Source organism: Somniosus microcephalus, chromosome 22, assembly GCF_052327205.1.
Source record: "Somniosus microcephalus isolate GS21.2 chromosome 22, FLI_Smic_1.0, whole genome shotgun sequence".
In the NCBI taxonomy this organism is placed as follows: domain Eukaryota; kingdom Metazoa; phylum Chordata; class Chondrichthyes; order Squaliformes; family Somniosidae; genus Somniosus; species Somniosus microcephalus.
Window position 1 is genome coordinate 41,987,601 of NC_141008.1, and position 24,243 is coordinate 42,011,843.

Here is a 24,243-nt window from a genome sequence, read left to right on the forward strand (position 1 = left end):
AAGGCCATGTGCGACGAGGAAATTCCACTACAGCATAAGATGGACAATTTCTTATTAGCCTACCAAAACGCGACACATGCAGTTACCAACCAGACCCCGGCCATGATGTTCTTTAACCGAAGGTTGAGATCTTGTCTGGACTTACTCAGACCAAATGTGCGAAGAAATGTTGAGGACAAACAATTCCAGCACATCAACGAGAAGCCGACAAGGAGCTTCAATGTAGGGCAACCAGTCTTGGCCCGGGACTATCGAACAGAGAAGTGGCAACCCGGAATGATATGTACAAGGCAGGGGCCATTAATGTACACAGTGGATGTCGGGGAGAACATTGTGAGACGCCACGTCGATCAGATCTTAGCATCACAGGAATGCATCAACCCCATGTCTCGAGTACCTGGGGATGAACCCGACATACCGGTAGTATCTACTTCAGACCCAGTAGCAGTGGAACCCGATGAACTACTCGATGAAAGGGGGTCACAATCGCCTCTGCACCAAGAACAAGAACCTCCGGAAAGGCGCTATCCCGAAAGGGTCAGGAAGCCGCCCCAAAGACTGAATCTATAAATGGACTTTTGTTATTGAATGTACATGTAAAAATGTAATTGTTATTTGAATATTAAGGGGGTATTATTAATCTAAAAAGGGAGGAATTGTAGTGTATGTGCTTTAAGTCAGAACTACTTTTTACAGCTCCTGTATACTGTAGTACCGGCAGTGACCACACCGGTATATAAGCTGTGCGCATGCCTCTGTACCCCAGTCTAGAGATTACCCTCCTCCAGTAAAGACCTGTTATTTGTTTATGTACAGCATCCGTGTAATTATTTATCCACTGAACCACGGATCTAACTATTTCGAAGAAGAGCAGGGGAGTTATCCCTGGTGTCCTGGCCAATATTTATCCCTCAATCAACATCACTAACACAGATTATCTGGTCATTATCACATTGCTGTTTGTGGGAGCTTGCTGAACGCAAATTGGCTTCCGCATTTCCCACATTACAACAGTGACAACACTTCAAAAAGTACTTCATTGGTTGTAAAGTGCTTTGGGACGTCTGGTGGTCGAGAAAGTTTCTGTGCAAAGGTTCTATATAAATGCAAGTCTTTATTTCTTTCTATATTGACCAGCTTGATTGTTGTTTTCCTTCCATGGATGACGTGACATCTGCTCCACTCCCAGGTGTCTGCTGCTCTGCAAATATCAGCTGCTTTCTGTGGGTGTGCATTCTTTTCTCTTTCATATTCTGCCTCTGTTTGATCAACTACAATTCTATTTTCAAATGAGGCTGGCTTATGAGGGATCGGCACTCATAAAGCCATGGCCTTTTTTCTTGCAAAGTTATATATTGATTAATGAACGTGAAACTTGGTATTAAATGCATGTCTTTCATACATAATATTGATCGGAGATGTGACATTTTTCAAACTTGTCTATTTAACATCTTTGTTTTCCATTTCTCCTCTCCGTCATCGTACATGAGTGTATTATACACATCAAACACTTCCTGACCTATTGCCTACAGTAAAGTACTGGAATGAATGTTTCCCCCCCCGCCCCCCCCAGGCCCTTTGCTGTTGCATACACTTCCAAGTCCTGTTTCCATTTCTCCATGCTTCCGTGACATTTCCTTTCAGTCTCAAATGATTCTGGAGCTTTAAACCTTCTACTTCCAACCCAGTTTTGATTCCATATAATCTTTTGCCATCTACTTGAACAGCATCTGCAACACCTCTCAAGCTTAAGTCCAAAATGCCATCTCCGCTCTCCAGGCACATGGTGTTTTTATAGCAATCACATCTCTGATCACCTGATGACTCCATTTAACTTAATACACATCATTGCCGGGCTGACTCTTATCCTTTCTACAAAATTATACTTTACGGAAAAAATGCCACAGTGTATTGGAAGTGGTGAACAAAGCTGAGTAAATTCATTTTAATGGTGAGAATATGTCAAGCACCTCAGAGATCTTTTCCATCTGGAGAACATCGCTGTCACTTAAATTATCCAACTACCCATTTAGTATCTAAAAGATGGTGAGGGTAATATGCAGGACAGCAATCTGAGCCACATTGGTATCAACTTAAGATAAAGTGTTGGTCATGGAGAACAAAATAAGATTAAAACTGCAGTAATGAAATATTGCAATCATTTATCAAATTAGATTACATTACAATACTGTGAAAAATACTATTTTAAAATAAGCTAGTGTTTTCTTACGGGTAATAACTGACATTCTGAAATTATCTATGAATTACTAAAAAGATTATAAGAATTATGGAAAATAGATGCAGCATATCGACCCACAGAATGCTATGAAAGTAATCTGTAAAACAAAGCTCCAAAACCCATTTAATTAACCAGGTACAACTCTGTAGATGCATAAATTTTAAAAAAAGTCACAGATTAACATGACTGCTTCGACTTTTTTTGCATTTAATTGAGAAAATATTCACACAAGACCAGTAAGTAAAATGAAATAGATTACATGCTAAAATATACCATTCTTCTGAAATCCTAGCAAAGTTGAAAATTAAAAAACAAGATGGCCACACTCCCTAGCACTTAAAATATTTCTTCCACAGACACAGCCAGTTCTGCCATGAAGTGAGTGTTTCACTTGATGCCAATTGCCGATTACATTTTACGCTTTCATCGTTAGAAATGACACCAACACCACAAGGAAAAATCACAAGACAATAATTCAAGTTCAAATATCACAGTTTAAATTTTTATAGGTATGTTAAGATACAAAAGTCAATTATTGTGAGGAGCAATAAAAGATACTTTCAAAGTTGATGCTGCATTCTCCACATTGTAATAAAAGTTGAATAGTATCAAACACCCAATGTAAAGATGATTCACAATATTTACCTGCATGCATTACGTACAGTAACATGAAAAAACTAGAAAGAGAAAAAACAGGAAAATGAAATAAATTATTCATATTGTCAATGATTTCTCGTCAGAGATTTTACCATGAATGGAACACAGGACCATCGTTTGACCATATGCTTTTTGCTATGTACTGGTATATCAGCACTTAAGTGATAGTCAAATCCTGGTAAGGTTATCTTAACTTCTCAAGTTAAACTGGATCGTAAGATACAGAAGTCTTTGTTGGGCCTTAGTGAGTTTTTGAAAAATCCTTCAGCCTTTTTTAAATAGTTTGATGTGGTTTTGATCAACTATCAGTAAGAATGCTGCAAAGAACAAAAAGCTGTAGTATATTCTTTCGACCTGAAAAGGGCCTGGTAACATATGAAGAGAGGTGGAAAAGGGCCATCAAGCTCACTCTATCCTTTAGCTGATACTTCATGCACCACTCTCCCAATTGCTAATACTGCTAATTCCTCGGGGAGGCAAATAAAACTGAGAAAACCAGATAATAGAGCCAGGGACAGGAGAGGTACAGACAAACCCTCTCAACTCCTGCATACAGCAAAGAGTATAGGAGCCAACTCAAGATAATGGATGTACTGAATCCCACATAAACGCCACAATTTTCAACCCCTTCTGTAGACAGGCTGCTGGAGGGGTGCACTGTAGTGCATATTCCGGTCATACTCCCATAGCCAACCATTCTGGCTAACTGTACAAAGAGCCACAAAGAAGAGTGATATGTCCACTCACTGGAGAGTGAACCTCCTCCCCTCACTACCCCCTCATGCAGCTAAGCGCAACTCTCACACTGCTACTTGTAAAAGAGTGCCCCGCCTCCACCCCTCTGTGGCACCGTGCACCTCTTTCCACAACCAAATGTGGATAAACATCTTTGGGGGGCAGGTGCCAATCTGAATGAGTGACGTCCCATCTCGGTTTAGAATTAATGGTCTGGGAGGCTTTCCTGCTGGCCCATGTGAGCACTAACTCTCACGTAGGAACGCAGACCAACGCAAGAAAGGGAAAGACGTTGAGAGCGGCATCCTGCCTCAAGCCAAGCCAGCACTGATCGAGAGAGCCCGTTGCTGTTTTCTCTCTCCCCTATTCAACCAAACTCCAGGGACCAAAACCAACCAAACGGCCTCAATCCATAAACAGACTTGATCCTGGTTTATGTACAGCCTTGGCACGAAGTCCAAACTACAAACGTATTCTCGAACAACCACCACCATGCAGTAAAAATTTACAATTTCACAGTGTATGTATGTGAAAGTCTGAACTGAAATGATGTCTGTTAATTCTACAATAATATCAATTAGGTTATATGTAGTTAAAAAAGTGTATTTTATATATGTAGCCTTAGCAATTCAAAGGAAAAAGACTTCAGAGGTGGGATAGAAGTTAAAAATTAACCAAGACATTTTTAAAAGCTGAACTTAACTAAAAACCAAGACAAAGCCTTCTGTTCCCCTCTTTGGTCTATTTATTGTGTTTTTTTCTGATATGAAAACAATGTCCATTACGCAATTCTGAAAATATTTATTTAATTTAGATCAACCCTTGATTTTTGATACAATTTAGATAATCTGATATAAAGCTATCCTGTACTGACAATAATACCAGTTGGCCTTTACACTCTGGACTACATTCACCAGGATTTGTGCTTGTAACATGGGGAAACAGAGTACAATGAACTCTGTTCAAAGTGCTGTTATCTTATAATCCTACTCAGTTATGACCAACATGGAAAGCAAATAGAAAGTATAGTTGTATTCTTTGTTAAATTAACATTCAGGAATGATGTGTATTTTAAGATGTTTTTTAAAAAGGTGTAATGCATCCATCGTGGGGCAATAGAGGGTAAATACAAGGTTTTGTTGTTGTTGCATTACATGGTCACCTGTTCCACACAAGGTTAAACTGAAAAGCTGTACCAAGGACTCTGTGTCACAGAAAGTAGAGAGAGTTAAAATGAACCTTTGGCATAACAGATATCTCTTCCTCTTTAAGGAAGGTTGGGTGATCATCAACTATGGAAAGAACACAGTAGATAATGTGTTTTATAGAACAATAACCTGTAGTGCAAGGCTTGTTTACAGAAAATATATGATTAACTGCCAAACATTTTAAAGGCATAAGGAAGTTAACACTTCATGCAGAGTGTAATGTTGCTAGCATTACTCAACATGTTATTGGCCTTAATAACCCACAAAATATTTTCAAACTGGAATGTTTGTTGCTTTGCAAGTTAGTACAATAATAGCAGCCAAACAAGCTTCATGCACGTTAATTGAAATCCATACAAAATTCAGATTCTTATAAAGCATACAAGAATTCATTTTCAAACTGAGTTCTGCACATTCAACATGGTTTTGTTATTATTAATTGCACACATAGATAGTTTTAAAAAAGTCCAAATATTTAAATGTCATTTTTGACACTTAAGGTTTTGTTGATGTGATTTTTAAATGAGGCCCCAAAAATTTCACATTCTATAATGTTTTATCTTGTATACATTTAGTCAGCTTCAAATACCGAGCAGTATGTATCATAGCACTTTAATTAAATAGCCATACATTTTTAATTACAAGAAATGCAACAATTATTAGTGCTGAACAAACACAATGCACTCAACAGAAATCTCCTGAAATTAAAGTCAATGCAAGTGATTACCATTCTTTCTGACAAATAATTTAATATTGCCCTAGTATTCCAATCTTAGAGTTGGACAAATTGCTGCAATTTCATGTTCAATTACCATCACAAAAGAGCCAGGACCCAAGAACCTGCAGGTGAGATTTAGTGTGTTTTATTTAAGTGAATGAAAGAGGCACAGATGTGGACCATTAATTGGTCAATACCGTGAATTATTTTTAGCTTTAATGCAGTGTATTATCACATCAGAAAGGATAAAATATTTTTGGTACCAGTAGTTCATAAGGAAGAAAGCAATAAATGATTAAAGTGAAATTGGTTCATTGCCATTCTACAAACCATTGTAAAGACAGGTTTACTAGAGTGTGTGTACTTTATTTATTAGCCTGCACTTGCAGAGACTACTGGATTGATTTAAAACTTAATCCTTTAAGTGTACCAATTGCAATATCCCCTTTGAAAGATCAATCGAGCATATTCTTTCTCCCGCTCCCTCCCCGCCCTTTCACTAATGGGGATCAGCGCAGAAACTTCAGACCCTTGAGATAACAGCTGCAGCCGAGGATATGATTACCTGCTGTCAATTGTTTTGCCTCTTCTAATAATGTTTTAAACCTTCAGGTGGAATCTTTTGTTTGGGGCTGAACCAACAATGTTAAGAGTCTTTTTTTAAGGTGTGATGCATTTTCTTTCTTTTTCCTGAGATGATATTCGATTGCCAGTAATTTTAATGTTTTTTTATATGCACTCCAGCTTCAATTTTTACCCATTATAGAGGAAGTGGGGCTGATTTTCATGTACTGATGTAAGCCAGTTCTAAATTGTTAACAACTGGTGCAAATCACATACTAACCATTTATGATCAAAAGTAGTGAAGTGCTAACAGCAATGAATTCTCTTGGGTACATTGATTTGCATAATTATATATTGCAAACTTTGATGGGTGCAGGGAGCCACTAATGGTGGGAATGAGAAATTGCAAAGGGATGAGGTCAATTAAAGGTGACATAAATTTCTGAATGGCACCTTCACCCATTAGAAGCGTTTTCCAAGGCTGAAGGGCCAAGGGATTAAGAATTTTCAAGCAAAAGTGAAGGGATATGAAACCAAAGGTGCAGTGTGAGACTGTAGCCAAATATGGAGCAGGTCAGCATCCAACCCTTGTTTGATGGCTGCTAAAGTGGAGGTGGTGCCACATGAGGTGGCTGCAAAGGACAGTGGTCCTCAATGCCACTCCGTGAAATCATCCCAGTAGGTCACTACTGGAGCCTGTCTGCAAGAAGGTGGAGAAAAGTTTCAACCCTATGCTGCATGGTAGCTGCACGTGTTCTTTCAATAGATGACACAGCTCTGCATCTGGTTCTCTGACCACGCAGATCCTACAAAGACAAGGGGTAGATTGTCATCGTGTTGCCCAGGCGTAAAACTAGCACCGTGTATTGTCCGCCCATCACAGAAACCACGCAATTTTTTATTTGCATTTCTAGAATGACTGGCTGATGCATCAGTTTTATGCCTGGGCGGCAAGTTGAAAATCTACCCACAGTTCACAGTCTTTCCCAAGTAGGTATGTCAGAGTCTCCAGATAGCATTGGTGGAATCTTGTTAGGATTAGCCAATCAGATTATGCCAGCTGTTGTTCGCCCTGGCATGTCCTCTTCCATTAAATGCCACTAAATGCATGACCTATGGTGAGGGGGCTGCATCCAAGGGACATTATGGTTATTCAGTCATTCACGTAGCTTTCTTTGGGAATAGGAGCTTCTGTATGCGTATATTAGAAATTGTTTGAAACACACAGCAGTTTGATCAGCATCTAAAAGTGGAAAAGGCAGGTTCATGTTTGGGCATGACTGGTCATCAGAACTCGGTTCCAAGATTTTGTTTTCAATGACACCAACTCATACTCATCCCTTCTGCAGCTATTAAAAATGAAAGTTGTTTATTTCAAATAATTAAATCACAGTTACAGTAATGTAATCCTGCACCTGCTACTGAGCTGCCATGGGGTCAGGGACACCGATAGATGTGATAGTGAGCCAGGTTTATCTTGCGAATGTAGAATGTTTGGGATTATTGACGGTGCATGTTATAAAATGTTTCAGTTCGCACATGAATACGATGGATCTGGGGTTAGATTTACTGCTTCCTGTAAAGTTGGATTAAAGTCCCTGCAATGACTTTTATTTTCTTACTTAAAATATCGGTGATCCTTTCAGGAGAATTCATTTTTGGCTTGGAGCAAGGGGTCAAAGTAGCAGAAATGCATCAAATAAAGTATCAAAAAAATCAAGATTTTCTGGAAGTGTGCCCAGGTTCTATTAGAAAATAATTCTTGTGCCTACACAACAACAGTGGTTGCAATTCAAAAGTAATTTATTGGCTGCAAAGCGCTATGAGATGGCCTGGGTATGTGAAAAGTGCTTTATAAATATGTGTTATTTCTTTATTTATGAGGTTTTTTTTTGGCCTGTCAGCTTTTGTGAGGTTGTGTCAGCTTTTTGGAAGCTGTTGGTCAGCCCAGTTTTCGAAGTGGCATGTACTGTTGGAACTGTTTAGCAGTAGTGCTTGTGCAAGTCTTTAGTAATGGCATGAGGACTGGTAAAATTACATTTCTCTTGCTGCTGAATAAAACAAAGTTTGAGAGCACTGATTGATGGAAATGTTCTTTGTTTTTGCACCAGGCTTGGACGAGGTGCTTGTGGCTCAGGAATAGCACAGATCAGTGCCAATACAAGGAAGCATTGAGCCAAACATGCAGCCTACACTTCAAACTTAAAGCAACAACTTCCAGCCCTACAGACATGATCTAGGGGAGGAGTACAAGGGCAGAATACTTTCTTAGCCATGAACTGGAGAAGAGGAGGTTAAATAGATAAAATCATAAAGACTTTGGCCGCGATTTTATCGGCATTGAGGGGGCGGGTTTGGAGGTGGGTCAAGGGTTAAAATCGTTTTGATTGACGGTGGGTTCCAATCCCGCCATCAATCCGCCTCCAAACAATTTTCCCAAGTGTCGGGTCCCGATTTGCGCATGGACCCGACACCTAGCGGCGGGAAGAGGATTAAAGCCACTTACCTGCCTGTTAACAGGTACTTGATAGTAGTTGACAGGCTCTTTTTCAATTTTGCCGCTTGTTAGTGTTTGCAGCACCTCAATGCTGTCAAACACGGAGAAATGAGCGGTCAAAAAAAAATTGTGCGTGGTCCCTTTAAGAAAACTGGCAGATGACGCGTCATCAAATGACGTCATCTGACCGGCTTCCTCTTAATTGGTGGGCTTAACAAGGTCAATCAATGTAAAATCACGACCACAGGCCGGATGCAGTTGGGGGCAGGACTGGAACCTGGAAACCACCTGACCCGCTCCCAAGCCGCATCCAATGACAAAATCTCGGCCTTTGTGAGCCAAAATCATAGAATTGTACTGCACAGAAGGCGGCTATTTGGCCTATCATGCCTGTGCTGGCTCTTTGAAAAGAGCTATTTAATTAGTCCCACTCATCCATAGCCCTGCAACTATGAACTCCTATTGTTTTTCAGATGGTGAGCTATTAACTACTTTGCTACCACTGACATTTCTCGTCTCCATATATTCAACTCAGGACTTCCACTACTACAGCTGTTAATTGAGAGCTGTCTTGTGTTGTTTATTTCCACTGGAAGTAAGATTCATTAATGACCCATTAATAGTGAAATACTGAATTAAGGAACAATACGGAATTATTTACCCCAGCGCTCGATTTAAACCTGGGGCTCCAATACAGAAGAGCGGTATCTTCAAATTCTAGTGACGAAAAGACGACAATTAAAATGAGAACCATGCTACATTTATTTTGTGTGTGCCATCTTCAGCTTCATTTTAAACTTGTCAATTGTTTTTTTTGGAATATTGACAAACTTCACCTAAAATAGATTTGCTTTCAATAAAGTAATATAACCTATGGAAAATTGGCCACCATTATGGCCATCATTCTCCAGTACTGTATTCCAAAATAATACTAAACGCAAGACAGGATCCATTCCTTTGTGCAACTTCTTTTAGAATTGGGTCACCTGTCTGCAATAGAGAGGATAGCTATATTTAAGTACTCCAGACGTTTTCACTTTTGTAGTAATAAAAATTAAACACCCCAAAAAACAGTAAATAATTTGCTTGGCCTGGGTCACTAAAAGTATCAATCATCAAAAGTGGATAATTCCTGGTGTTACACCAATTATAAAAAGTCATCCAAAGGTACACCTCTGATATTTATCCCAAGTGCTCAGATACACAAATGCATGTAAACATGTACATAAGCCAATATGTAAGCCACAAGATTACCAGGCAAAGTTAGGTATCTGTGAAGAGGCCTAGAGAGAGTTGTTTCTGAAACGAAAAGTGCAAAAGGCCCAACCTTTCTGCGACAGTTGTTTATATCTGCTCTCGAAGAGAACCTCACTTGTCCTGCGCGGAGTTGCAGAGCAAGATTCTCAATGGACACCTGGCATCAATCACTGAGAATAGATCCTGGGAGTTCATTGGTCAATGTGTGCCAGCGCTCAATTTTCTTGTCCTTGCTCTTCAGACAGTCAAACCAGTGCTTTAAACGTTCACCTTTTGCATTAATTCCAAGCGTCACCCCACCTAAACACAACATTTGTAAGGGTTGTTATCCATTTTCTGTGTACTGGAAGACTAACAGCTTTAAAATGATGCACCTTTCTTTTTGCCATACAAGGAAAATAGACTAATTGAATATCTAGTGATCAGAGAAGGTAGAAATAGAAAAATATACAGGATTCATAAACCACATCATTATATTCTTAGAATAAACTAAAATTAAATGATTCCATTCTCCATTTAAGATATGGATATAAAATGACCCTGCAGTTCACAAAGGTTCAATCACCAAAAGACATTTTTCAGATTATATAATTAATATTGTGCTTCAATATTTCAGAACATTTAATTCTAACATTTCTTGCATAGGTTTCATCAGCATTGTCTAGTACCTCTGGTGAGCCACCTGCCTATTATAGGGAAATCACCAATAACTATTGGAAGCAGTCACTGTTAACTAAGGAGACAAATTGTAGAAATCTATATTGTTACCCAGCAGAAAATCTACAAGCTACCAGTACACAAAGCAAGTATTACAAGGATTCAAATCAATGTACAAACAACACCAGACACACAAATACGACATTCAACTTTGCAGGACAGTGTGTATGCGAATCCTGATGCTCCTGCACAGTGTTACAGGGGAAGGAAGGAAGAAACTAGAAAGAAAGGTAGCAAAACAAATGTCTAAAATATTAACTGTCTGTCTGCAGTAAAAACCTTTAAGGGAGAATGATGATTAGAAAACTAAATTAGATGAGTTGAATGGAGAATTGTCTCGCTGAAACTTTAATTAAACATGTGTCTTCAACCCAACATGTTAGTATTTTAATAACTTGTAAAATTTTTTAAAAGTCAAATTCACTTACCAATGAAGTCATTTGATTTTCCAATATCATAATCCCAAACCGTTATTTCCAGAGTTTTTTTAGCCAAATCAGCTTGCTTGATTTCGTAGCAAAATTCCTGTATTAAAAAAAAATCAAAAAAATAGGAGTTTCTAATCTTGTGGTAATTTATCCTGATTGAAATTTAGGGGTATATTCTCATCGTGACCATCTGGGTGATAATCAGGTGGGGCAGATCACCTATCCTTTATAGAACCCGCCGATTTTCATTCAAATGGGATCAATGGACTGAAAATCGGGCGGGTGCTATGAAGGGCGGGAGATCCCCGTTGCCAGATATTGCCCAAGTGGTGAATTTGAAAATCTAACCCCGAGTCTTCTGTCGACTTGATTGCAAGGCTAGTGAATATTTAATAACCCTCTAGTTTAAGCTTCTTTAAAATACAAAACTGATGTTCAGCATATTTTCCTCATTGATTTGTTGCAAGATGGAAATATTCAAACTACCTAATCACGTCTGTGAATTAATACTGGATCCTTTTATCTGCAGTTTGCTAACTATAATTAATATACACTTAAGTACTCATAGAGGGAAATCAATCATGAGAACTTACACTTAAAGAGTACGTTATGCAATGGACTCTACGGCCTCCAACAGTGCAACCCTAATTAACAGATACAACATACTTATCCTTTTCTACATAACAATTAAATTATGCCAAATTGATGCATATTTATTATCTATATCTCAATTTGGAGTATCTGAGTTCTTCTAAACTGCAGTAGGAATCAAGAGGCACTACTTCAAATTATCCTCACAAACAGTTCTGGAACTTCACCAGCTAATGCTCCATTACGGTAATTAAAATCTAACTTCCACCTTGTTAAGAAATAGTATCATCCTAGCCCTTGTGCATTCTCTGATGGTAGTGGTCACAGTGCTATTCATAAACACATCTATCAAGGGATGAAAGGAATCACAGATTGCTAACTGTAAAATTTCATATGTCACCTGTGACAAAAATTATTTAGTCATTTGGAAAATAAATACAAGAAGGGCATTTGAAAATCCTTATTCACTTACTTTGAAAGTCTGTGGGCCTTTTAAAGACCCTCCTGCCTACAGGTCCACCTGAGGCCTCTTTTGCACCAGGTTTTCACGGGTGGGCTGTGTGGGAGCGAAAGTCCATATTACCCGAATACCTCGCTATTCTTTCTGCACAGTCTGAGATCAGCACATGCTGGGTTAAAAGTTAAAACAGCTTTCTGCTGAGCCTGGGTTGCAAGAGGATTTTGGGGAAAGGATGTCTTCAGGGGAAAAGATAATAGTAGGATTAATTCAACCATATTTGAATGCGTCAACTTGATAACTCTGTTTAGGGAGGGGAAGGTTTTATTGCAGCAATTAGAAGAGTTGAGAGCCTGGATTTTTAGTTTGTGTTGTTATGGTGGCGTTTGTATGTACCATGATTTATTGATAAGATGCATGGAAGGTAGTGATCAAAGGGGAAATTTAGTATAAGAAATGTAAGGGAACTCTATTTAGTAGCACACATTGGAATTGGATTGTGTGTGTCTCAAAAACAGCTAGCGCACACTGAAATCATGGAAAGTGTGTCTCTCAGCAGCACTCATACTGATTTGTTTAGTATGAAAAGACCTGAGCTCTCATACTCATGGTATGAGGTTTTAACAAAGACCTGATCCTGCATTACTACAACTGGGTGTGTGTGTAATCTGACGTTTAAAGCAACAACATGAAAAAGAACAAGAATGCAGTCCAACAGGCTGGAAAATAGCCAGGTGCCCTTCTCTGCCTCTTTTACATAGGCTGATGAAGCTCCCACCTGCCATCTTCCCCAGAGCTGACTAGAAGATGGAGTGGGGTCCGAAAACAGTGGGAATCCATTAGAACTGATCTCCACTGGATTTCCCAACTTCTATGGCCCAATTTGGGGCACTACGAAGACAAAAATTGCCCCCATTGTTGTGACAGAGGGAGGTTTACTCTGCATCCGACAGTGCTACCACAACCAAAAGAAATCTGTAAGGTTTGTGGGGAAAAATACTCAAAGAGCACAAGGAAATGTTTACATAATTGGACCATACAATCTTGTTTGCTTCTTCTCAAATTGTATTTTATTGTGTTTTGGTCCATTTTTCTCCCTCCCCTCCTTGAATGTTGTGACTTGTACAGGCGTACTGTTCGACAGGGGCCAGCAGTCCTTCCCTACCTCGCCCAAGTGGTCATTCTTCAGAGACATCCCTTGACAGTGTGTGCTGTTATGCTGTTCCAAGCATGGAACCATCACAACCAAGCCAGACCTCACCAGATTTCCACACTTGCACTTCCCAGAAGAGTCATTGGGCTGAATTTTCATTCTGGAGGTGTGTAGGAGGCGAGACTTCAACTTTTGGGGTTGTAGTCCCGCCTCCATCGAGTTGTGGCCAACCCCCACTCGATTTTCACTTGATTAACCTTGTTGAGCCCAGTGGGCTCAGCAGGCCAATTAAGGGCCACCCAGCAACAGGTGACGTCACAGATTGACATTTCATCTGTCAAGAGCTTTTGACAGATGAAATATCAGCGTTTACAGCTCTTTGAAGCTGTCAAACACTGACAATCTCTACACTAAGTTAATTCCTTCCTCTCAGGCTGATTTAGAGATCTCTCCAGAACAGAAAACTGAATGCTGCAACTTTTGACAGCTCGCGGCCATTCTGCTTTCTGTGCCGGTGAGATGAGGGACTCCCGAGACCTGAAGGAAGGAAGGCTGTAAAGGTAAGTAAAGGTAAGTAAAACTTCTTTAAACACTTTACACACACCAAACACCCTTACCTTTGCACTCATGCACCCATCACTCACCTGAACACCGGACATCTCGAACCCTCCAAGCCCTTCAGCCCGACAGTCCACCTCGCTAACTTGGCGTGGTTTGGAGCCGTCGGGAGTCCCACACTTCAGCATTAAAAATAGGGATTAGGCTAAAAACTGCCTGTTAACTACCTGTTAACAGGCAGTTAATTGGCACTAATCCCCTTCCCGCCTCGGGGAGGCGGGTCCCAGCACAGGTCGGGTATCCTCCTCTTTTGAAACTGGCATGGAGGTAGGTTGGGGGCGGGATGGGTTTGTGCCCCCACCACCCCCCCGCGATTTCGAGATTTTAACCCCCCACACGCCTCCAATCCCGCCTCCACGGCCCAATGAAAATCCTGCCTATTGGATAGGAGCAGAAATTAAGTCCCCCCCCCACTCCCAATGTTTCTGTACGCGAACTTTCCCCAAAGAGAATAGGTAGACAAACTGCTCGCAGGCCTCTGTCCAGCTGCTAGGAGTTGCTTGAAAATGAGGAGGGTTGAGTTACCCTTTTTCCTTCAATATTTTTCTGTCAGAAAAATGTGTTACCCAACTTAGTGCTTAGCTGCCCCCAACGGGCAGCTCATGGGGAAGAATGCGACATCAAACATTGCACTCGGTGGTGCAGCATAACTGTGCTCCAATGCATTATGACACTGCTTTGTCACTCTTGGTGCAGTTTTCTGGGAGTTGTTTTTTTTAAGCTAAACATACCATTAACTCTATGTATTTAATAGAAGCTGTAATACCTCATTAAATTCTGGATTAAGGGTTTTCTTTTTGACAGCTGTCTTATGCTTTGATTTCTTGTCTGCATCTGGCTTCAAATATCTGGAAGAAACACATTTAAAAAAAAATTAAGTGGTAGGTGCAGTGTTGTCAAGTCCCATGATACTTCTTCAATGAAGAGCAGGAAAATTCAACCAGTGTCCTGGCCAACATTCATTCCTCAACTGTTACCACCAAAAACAGATTAACTGGTCATTCGCCCTTTTCTAGTTCACATTCTCTGTCTGTCTCCCTCTTTTTGGTTGACATTTAATTTCTCCCATCCTTCCAGTTTACATTCTATTTTCACCCTCCCTTCTGCTTCACACACAGTCTCTCAACGTGGCTCCTGGAAAAGAAGGTCTTGTGTCGCCAACCTGGTTAAATATTTGAGTTGCTAAGTTGGTAGAAGCCCAGTCGATATTGTGCATCTTGATTTTCAATTATCGTTTTGGGACTGGTGGGCAGATTGTGGGGGTTGGATAAGGAACTGGTTGCATTTTTGTAGATAGAGAGTAGTTATTAATAGTGGTGGATCTGCATGGGGACCGGTCACTAGTGGAGATCCACATCGGTGTTAGGACTGTTGCTCTTCACTATCTTTATTAATGATCTAGATGAAGGCATTAGGGGAATAGTCTGCAAGTTCATGAATGATATAAAGATGCATGTGGGTGTAAGGAGATATGAGGGGGCGGTGGGGGGGGGGCGCTGATGTTTGAACATAGATAATTATAGCAAAATGCACTTGGGTAAGGGCCACTCTAAGCATGTACAGGAAACTTTGTGATATCCGGCACTGACGGGACCGGCGTGTTGCCGATCTATCAAAACTGCCGGACATACAAAGTTAATGTTGAAGCATACGAAGGTTTTCATCTCCGTATCTGACAACAAACACTGTTGCTTAGCAACAGCTTCTAAAGAGTCGGCTGTAGCTGAAGCTGTTGCTATAGCTACAGACCTTGCAGTGGCTGACTGGGGAAAAAAAAAAGAACGAGATCTAAAAAAACTTACAGAAAACAGCTCCTGATTTTTGCCGTTAGATCGAGTATTCCGGACATACAACCTCCGGATAAACCAAAGTTTCCTGTACTCACTGTGCAGAGTTGCGTACTCAAGGTAGCTGAGTGGGGGAAGGACCTGGCTTTTATAGTGCATTGCACTCAATGGAAAAAAAATCGGAAATGGAGTAAAGTTGGGTAGCTCTGTTTTGCACTTTGGCCGAAAACAAATTTCACCCCCATTATTCATTCCCTGTGTAAGGCCTTGGTCAAGCCATATTTATAATAACGTGCCCAGTTTTGGTGCCCTCGCATGGTGGATGATATAGTGGGCCTGGAAAAGATTTACAGCACAACCACTGGATTGACACCTAGGGGGTGATTTTGCCAATGGGAGTGCGTTGGAGGCGGGACTGCTGCGTGTCGGGTTTTAGTCTCGCCTCCATCAACTTGTGGCCAACCCACGCTATTTTCCCTTGATTGACCTTGTTAAGCCCGCGGGCGGGCTTAGCAGACCAAGTAAGAGGAAGCCGGTTACAGAGAACGTCAGCGTATGACGTTTCATCTGTCAAAAATTTTTGACAGGTAAACAGCTTTGAGAAGCTGTCAAACACTGACATTCTCTGTTTGGTGATTTCTTGTACTCAAGGCTCACCAAACCTATTCTGTGAGCAGAAATCAGATGGGTGTTGCATCGGAGAATGCAGCAGTCATTCTGTCATCTCTGCCATTGAAATGCTGGAGCCTCCGCATCCCCAACGATTAAAGCCTGCAGGAAGAAGCAAAGGTAAGGAAACTTTTTCTATCACTTTTCATTCACCTCACATACTTACCTCTCCACACTTGCACCCATGACGCACCTTCACAGCGCACTTTTGCACCCCTCCGACTCCCGCAGACCCACTGCTCGCCTCGTTGACCCTGCCGGGGTTTCCCGATGTCGGGAAGCCCGCACCTCTGATGGAAAAATGGGAATAATTATCTTAACTGCCTGTTAACTACCTGTTAACAGGCAGTTCAGTGGCTGTAATCCCCTTCCCGCCTCCAGGAGATGGCGCGGGTTGGCTACCCGCCTCCTGGGAAGATGGCACGGAGGCGGGTTGGGGGCGGGATGGAAACCCGCCCCCAGATTCTGCCATTTTCCCAGCAGTCCCACCTCCAAATCCGCCTCCCCAGGGCTGGCAAGATCGCACCCCTAGTTTAAGGGCCCTCAGTTACCATGCTAGGCTTAGAGAGCTGGGGCTTTTGACTCTGGAAGAGTGTAGACTTCAAAGAGATTTGATTGTGGCATTTAAAATAATGAAAGGATTAGACTCAATCCAAGTGGGGAGGTATTCAAATTAGATAGTGTTAGAGAGGACCGGGGACATGAGGATAAGTTACATGCGCACAGAGCTAGGTTAGATGCTAGGAGGGTCACAGAGAGTTGTTGATTCTGGAGCAAGTTGCCAGCATGCACAATGAGTCCAGATTTGCTGCAAGCATTCAAACTAGCTATCACATCTGCACATAGAAGATAAGTGGCTCATTCGGGGATGTATCACACAGTCGCCGTAATCTCCTGGAACTTGTTTGATTGCCTTCAGGCGTCGAAGAGGAATTGCCTTGATTTTTTTCCCTAAACTCGCTTAAGTTTTTTTTCAGCTCTCCCAGGAGGTTGCATGGTTGCCTGGTTGGGAGGAGGCGGATGGAGGTGTGGGTGTGCAGAAGTTACACGTCAAAAAAGGATGGACCAGCTGGTCTTTAGATGTCCCCGTTGTTAGAATGTGGATATGTTCCTCACATTTCTGATTCACACTGTCTTTATCTTCCTCCCATTTCTGGCTCACATTCTTTTTCCTCTTCGTTTCTGGTTCACTCACTCTCTCACTTTCCAGCTTCCTCGTCTCTTCTCATCCCCCCACCCCACCCGCTTCCATTTTCCTTGTCTCTCACTTGCTCCCTCCTGATCAGATGCAGATACAGAGCCGGCAGGCCAGAAAGTGATGGGACCACTTATCAAGAAGACAGGGATTGATTGGGGCCAGCAGAAAGGTAAAACAAGAGAAGTGGGAAGGATCTGGCCAGGGCCACTACAGCAGCACAGTGTACAGTTTAAAACACATCAAACATCCATGGATTGTGTTGAAGGGAAGAACACACCCTGGCTTACATGAACTGCAGACAATCAGAAAGAACACAGGCAGTTCTGACCCTGCCCGCATAATTCAGGTTGAGCTGATTTCTTATCAAAGGGGCACTCACCCAGCATATTGCAAATCCACATTTTAAAGTTGTGAATTCACTAAAAAAAAGTGATGGCAAGCAACGTTCTGGCTAAGCTGCGCAGCCGCAGGAAGTCCCGCGCAGGACGCTCACCAGCTTTTACATGGAAGAATGCGCGGAAATTTGAACGGTTAAAGGGACTGCGCACGAAAACAAAAATGAGAGGCAACATTAACGGCAAGTGGGTTATCGGTTACTTCACTGTGGACCTGACAGTCCCATTTCCACGAGAAAAAAAACACAGGAGAAAAGCATATCCTAATGAAATTACAGGAACATGCTTGGTGAGAATGCCATTTCGTTAGTGGCAACAACAAAAAATCTGCAGCCAATCACAATGATCCTTCAATGCTTCACAGTGTGAATGCCAAAATTCAATAATCCAGCACAGGAGTGCACGATTGTTGGGAGATATGTCTGAACACCAAGAGGGAATGAGCCAATTTAACAATGCATAGTTTCAGAATAAAGGGTCGCGTCCTTTTAGAACTGAGATGAGGAGGAATTTCTTCTCTGAGGGTCATAAATCTGTGGAATTCTCTGCCCCAGAGAGCCGTGGAGGCTGGGTCATTAAACACGTTTAAGGTGGAGATAGACAGATTTTTGCAAGATAAGGGAGTGAAGGGTTATGGGGAGCGGGCGGGGAAGTGGCTTTGAGCCCAAGATCAGCCATGATCTTAATGAATGGCAGAGCAGGCTTGAGGGGGCCAAGTGGCCTATTCCTGCTCTTATTTCTTATGTTCTTATGTAATGGAATAATGTGAGCACATTTTTGGTGGGGGAGGACAGCCCATATGCAAAGAAAGCAGGAGGTCTGGAAAAAGGATCTTGATTTAAAAGAACACAAAGATAGAGCATGAACATTACCATAAAGTAGCAGCAAAGGACGTAGAGGTCACGAGAGAAAATAGTAGTGAAAGATACATGCAAAAAACAGTGCTGGCCGAGAGTAACATTAGCAAGGATATACCAATTACATTTTACAGACCACGATGGGAAAGAGAATGTGCTGCAGCAGAAATTGTCTTAATCCCCACTACTCTTATTTTTAAAAGACAAAACGGTCACATTCCATGCTGAATTTATCATTATCTGTCTACTCTATCAGAACAGGAGTGCATTGTAACAAACAATTCTGGCTGCACTGGAAGTAGAACAGGCACAGTGTACAACCGGTGCTGGGCCCCAAGACATTAAGGAATTCATTCCATAGGAGGAAGCTATGACTGAATTGTTGAGAAAGAATTTAAAAGCTACTGTAATTGAGTAGATTGGAGGAGAAGGCAGGACTAGTGATATATACCATAATTATACATGCCATAATTTGCATAATATATCAGCATGTCTACGCACTCTAATTGTACACTGTAGTGTATGTAACGTTCCACCTTTAAGAGAACTATTTTAAAGGTTGCACTACTTTATCTTGGCTACTGTATACTGTAATACCGGTGGTGACCACACCGGTATATAAGTGCTGTGTAAGGATTTATTGGGCAGATTCGCCCTGACCTTCGAATAGTAAAGTCCTGTTAAAGTTACTCTTGTAGTCTGTGTATTAATTCACCATATAACCCACAGACTTTACAGTGGCGACGAGTTCGATCTTACCCTGCGGCAGCGATACATCCGAAGCAGTTAACGAGCGTCGAGAGGAGGCACCCGCCCTCGTCATTCTGCTGAGAGAAGACTCGAGTCTGCAGAGCAAGAAGGAAGAATTCAGACACGAAGCCTTCCATCAGCAACAGGCAGTGATCGTCCCTTCTGCCACGGTGGTGAGTGAGCCAATCAGCCACGAGAAGCAAGTCGGCCACGTTGACTGTGAGTAGGGGGAAAATTAAAAAAAAGAATGGAGGAAGGGCGGTGAACTCGACCACGGTTGGGGGGGAAAGGAGCCGGACAGAAGTCGGGCCCAGAGGCGCGGAGACTGGGGCAACGTGGGGCACGGAAGCCGCGGTGCAAGCGGGAACGCAGCCGGTGTGAGAGACCGGGCTACCAGCGGGAACGCAGCCGGTGTGAGAGACCGGGCTACAAGCGGGCTGGGAGACGCAACAGTGTCGTGAGACAGCTCGACCGCGACCGGCGAAAGGCCGGGCAGCTACCGAGGCCGCGAGGCGCTGCGACCGGGATCGTAAGGCACGGGAAGAAATAAAAATAAGAAACCGCGGAGAACTCAGCCGCAGCCGGGGGAGGAAAGGACCGGACTGCGAGAGGGCTGGGAGGCGCGATTGGAAGCCGCTGAGGGAGAGACAGAGCCCGAGCGAGCGGGAGAGACAGAGCCAAGCGAGGGAGACCGAGGAGATTCAGCCAGCGGCTGGAACTGTTCGCCGTCAACGGGTTGTCCCCAGCGCCGGTTGCCCTGCCGAGAAAAGGGAACAAAGAACGCACTGAAGCCGACGCGCAGGCTGCGAACCCCGAAAGCCAGCGGTCGTCGCCCGAGGGAAAAGCTTACCCCTCCCACCAGTAGGCGGAGAAGAAGACAGGAGCGGGAAACCGCCATTTTGAAAGTGGGCGGGGAAGAAGACAAGCGCTGGAAACCGCCATTTTTGGAAAAAAAAAAGTTAAAGAAAAATTTCGTTGTTGTTTCTCAGGAAGATTGTGAAGATGCCTAAGCGTGGCAACATCAACAAATTCGATTCTGATGTGGAAGATTGGACCACGTATGTAGAACGCATCGAGATATATTGTAAGGTCAATAAGATAGCAAATTATGATAAAGCTCTAACCTTACTAAACTCAATGGGTGCGAAGACATACGGGTTATTGAAGCACCTTCTATCACCAGCTAAACCGGCGGATCAGTCTTTCGCTAATATTGTTGCTGTCCTGAAGGATCATGTGAACCCCACACCGCTGATGTTAGCGGAACGAGCTAAATTTTACGGGAGAACGCAACTAAAGGAGGAAAGCAACGCAGAGTACCTGGTTGAACTGCGTAGGCTAGCAAAATACTGTCAGTTTGGGGTAAATCTGACAGAGGCACTGAGAGACAAGTTCGTGTGCGGGATGTCGAAGGAAGGAACACAAAAGCGACTGCTCGAAGAGAACGATCTTACACTTGATAAGGCTGTCCTTATTGCAGCATCGCACGAAGCCGCAGCGAGAGGCACGGCGGAAATGCAGCTGAAGACAGCGGTACTCAGTGTGGATCAAATGACTTCGGGTACAACGAAATGTTACCATTGTGGGAAGACAACACACGACCAGAACCAATGCTGGTTTAAAAACCAGGAATGTAGAAAATGTGGCAAACTTGGTCACATAGCTAAAGTATGCCGGTCAGGAAAGAAGACCAGCAACAATAAGTCACCGCAGAAGAAGTACAGAAAGGTACATAAGGTGACTGTGAAGAGTCCAGATGAACTGAATTCGGATTCAGACCCCAACAGCAAGGAACTGGGTAGTCTGAGGATTCACAATGTGAGTAAAGAAGCTGACCGACAAACTATCTGGGTCACACTGCAGATTGCAAAAGTCCAAGTGAAGATGGAAGTGGACACCGGATCGGTGTTGACGGTCATGAATAAACAAGATTACAAAAAGTTATTCAAACATATTCCCCTACGGGATACGGAGATAGTATTGCAGACATACACGGGGCATAAAGTATACCCCATCGGAAAGATAAAAGTCAAGGTGAGACACAAGGGCAAAGATCACCAAGGAATGGACTTATATGTACTACCCGAGGGAGGTCCACCACTTCTGGGACGGGAGTGGATCAGGAAAATAAAGATAGACTGGCACTCACTAAACACAATGACGGTAGATTTCGGAAAGAAAGATGTCAAACCTGAACGGTTGTCCAGAATATTGGACGAGGCTAAAGAGGTATTCCAGCAGGGACTGGGAACACAGAGGAATTAAGGCAAAAATCAAGATTGCAGAACATGCAAGCCCAAAATTTTTCAAAGCCAGATCGGTACCTTACGCGATATGACCTGCTGTGGAGGCAGAACTGGAAGAGCTTGAAAGTGCAGGGGTACTGTCGAAGGTGGACTGGAGTGAGTGGGCCACGCCCATTGTTCCCGTCATGAAGACTTCATCAAGTAACAAGCCAGGGGGACCGGGGAAGGTCCGCATCTGCGGAGACTTCAAGATCACAGTTAATCCGGTGCTTCACACGGTACAATACCCGCTTCCGCGGATTGAGGATATCTTTGCTTCATTGTCTGGCGGGAAACACTTCACCAAGATAGACCTGGCACAAGCATATTTACAGATGGAGGTCGAGGAAGAGTCACGCCAGTGTCTCACAATCAACACGCACAGAGGCTTGTATCGATATAATAGACTGGTTTTTGGAGTAGCTTCGGCTCCAGCAATTTGGCAGAGGGCCATGGAGCAGGTCTTACAGGGTATTCCAAGCACTCAGTGTTACTTGGACGATATCCTGATTACGGGAGAAGACGAGGAGGAACACCTCACAAATTTGAAACTGGTGCTCACCAGGTTGAAGGAATATGGCCTTCGAGTTAATCGCCAGAAATGTGAGTTCTTCCAGAAACGGATCTCGTACTGCGGTCATGTCATTGACCAAGTCACCTGACAAGATCGAAGCGGTCGTGAAGGCCCCCGCTCCGGAAAATGTATCACAGTTGAAGTCGTTTCTGGGGTTGATTAATTATTACCATAAGTTTCTGCCAAATCTATCCACGGTGCTGCATCCGCTGAATGCTCTGTTGCGGAAAGAAGTACCATGGAAGTGGAGCGAGGACTGTAAGAAGGCCTTTCGCAGAAGCAAGGCGTTGATTACCTCTGAGGAAGTGTTGGCTCACTTCAACCCAACGCTACCTCTTCGTCTAGCTTGTGGTGCTTCCCCTTATGGTATTGGAGCTGTACTCTCACACAAGTTACCAAATGGCTCGGAAAGGCCAGTCGCATTTGCGTCCCGATCATTGACCTCCGCTGAGCGAAATTATGCTCAGATAGATAGGGAGGCTCTCAGCCTTGTGTGGGGAGTAAAGAAATTCAATCATTACCTGCAGGGCAAGAAGTTTACATTGCTGACAGACCACCAGCCGTTGGTGTCCATATTCAACCCTAACAAGGCCGTTTCCACTATGACAGCACAAAGGCTACAGAGGTGGTCCGTTCTACTAGGGGCACACCAATATGACATCGAATACAAAAGGTCCAAACAGCATGGAAATGCTGATGGGTTATCGCGCCTACCGTTGCCAGTGGAAGAAGAGGCGACTACAGTGGACCCAGTGGAGATGTTCCACTCAACCATAATGGAATGTCTACCAGTAACAAATTCCATGATCGAAAAGGAAACAAGAAATGACCCGACTCTCTCACGAGTCTACGATTTAACGGTGGAGGGATGGCCAGTACATGGCGAACCAATGCTGCCAGCATTTTCGCACAGAAGAGAACAGCTGTCAGTGTGCCGAGGAACCTTGATGTGTGGATCTAGAGTGTTGATTCCACCCAAACTCCAGCAGAAAGTACTAAAGGAGCTTCACGAGGGGCATCTGGGTGGAGTGAAAATGAAGAACCTAGCCAGAGCGTTTGTGTGGTGGCCAGGTATTGATGGAGACATCGAAGAAATAACCAAGAGCTGTCTAGGATGCCAGAAGGTCCAAAATGCGCCACCACAAGCTCCTCTGCATCCATGGGAGTGGCCCTCATCTCCATGGCAAAGGGTACATATCGACTTTGCTGGTCCATTTATGGACTCAATGTTTTTAATCACGGTGGATGCACACTCCAAGTGGCTGGAGGTAATAAAAATGTCCTCCACCACCACGGAAAAAACCATCACAGTATTAAGGACCATATTTGCCAGGAATGGGCTGCCGGAACAGCTCTGTTCTGATAATGGACCGCAATTTGTGTCCGAAGAATTCAGGAAGTTCTTAAAAAGCAATGGGGTCAAGCACTATACGTCCGCCCCATACCATCCCGCCACCAATGGATTAGCTGAAAGGTTTGTCCAGACCTTCAAGAAGGCCATAAAGGCCATGGGTAATGAAGACATAAATCTACAACATAAGGTAGATAACTTCTTGTTGGCGTACAGGAATGCAACACATGCGGTCACAAACCAAACTCCCGCCATGATGTTTTTCAGTAGAAGAATAAGATGCCGGCTGGATTTGATTAAGCCAAACGTCAGAAGGGACGTAGAGAACCAGCAATTTCAAGGCATGAATGAAAGGCCAACTAGATCCTTTCAGGTAGGTCAACAAGTTTTGGCCCGGGACTACCGTACCGAGAAATGGCAGCCGGGAACTATTGGAAAAAGGCTAGGACCGTTGATGTATACCGTGGACATTGGTGAAAGCATAATAAGGTGCCATGTTGACCAGATCATAGAATCATCCACAAAGGCCCAACCTACT

The 24,243-nt window shown here is 43.0% G+C and overlaps 2 protein-coding genes across 4 annotated transcripts in view; both read right to left on the bottom strand.

Annotated features, from left to right (window-relative positions):
* LOC147102212 (double C2-like domain-containing protein beta) overlaps window positions 1-7,777 on the bottom strand; it is a 99,914-nt gene extending 92,137 nt beyond the window's left edge. The window contains exons 1-3 of the mRNA XM_085965102.1: window positions 7,744-7,777; window positions 4,054-4,193; window positions 2,902-2,916 (exon numbers count right to left, since the gene is read on the bottom strand). Coding sequence (XP_085821228.1) covers window positions 2,902-2,916; window positions 4,054-4,193; window positions 7,744-7,777 — 189 coding nt within the window. The remainder of the gene's footprint in view (window positions 1-2,901; window positions 2,917-4,053; window positions 4,194-7,743) is intronic.
* LOC147102211 (double C2-like domain-containing protein beta) overlaps window positions 1-24,243 on the bottom strand; it is a 397,434-nt gene that overhangs the window by 100,030 nt on the left and 273,161 nt on the right. For 2 of the 3 annotated variants that reach the window (XM_085964513.1, XM_085964515.1), the window contains 3 exons: window positions 14,606-14,687; window positions 11,021-11,117; window positions 9,946-10,175 (listed from right to left, as the gene is read on the bottom strand). In XM_085964513.1, coding sequence (XP_085820639.1) covers window positions 10,039-10,175; window positions 11,021-11,117; window positions 14,606-14,687 — 316 coding nt within the window. In that variant the 3' untranslated portion in view covers window positions 9,946-10,038. Of the gene's footprint in view, window positions 1-2,145; window positions 10,176-11,020; window positions 11,118-14,605; window positions 14,688-24,243 lie in introns of those variants that run through there. The other variant, XM_085964514.1, reaches the window with a different exon arrangement.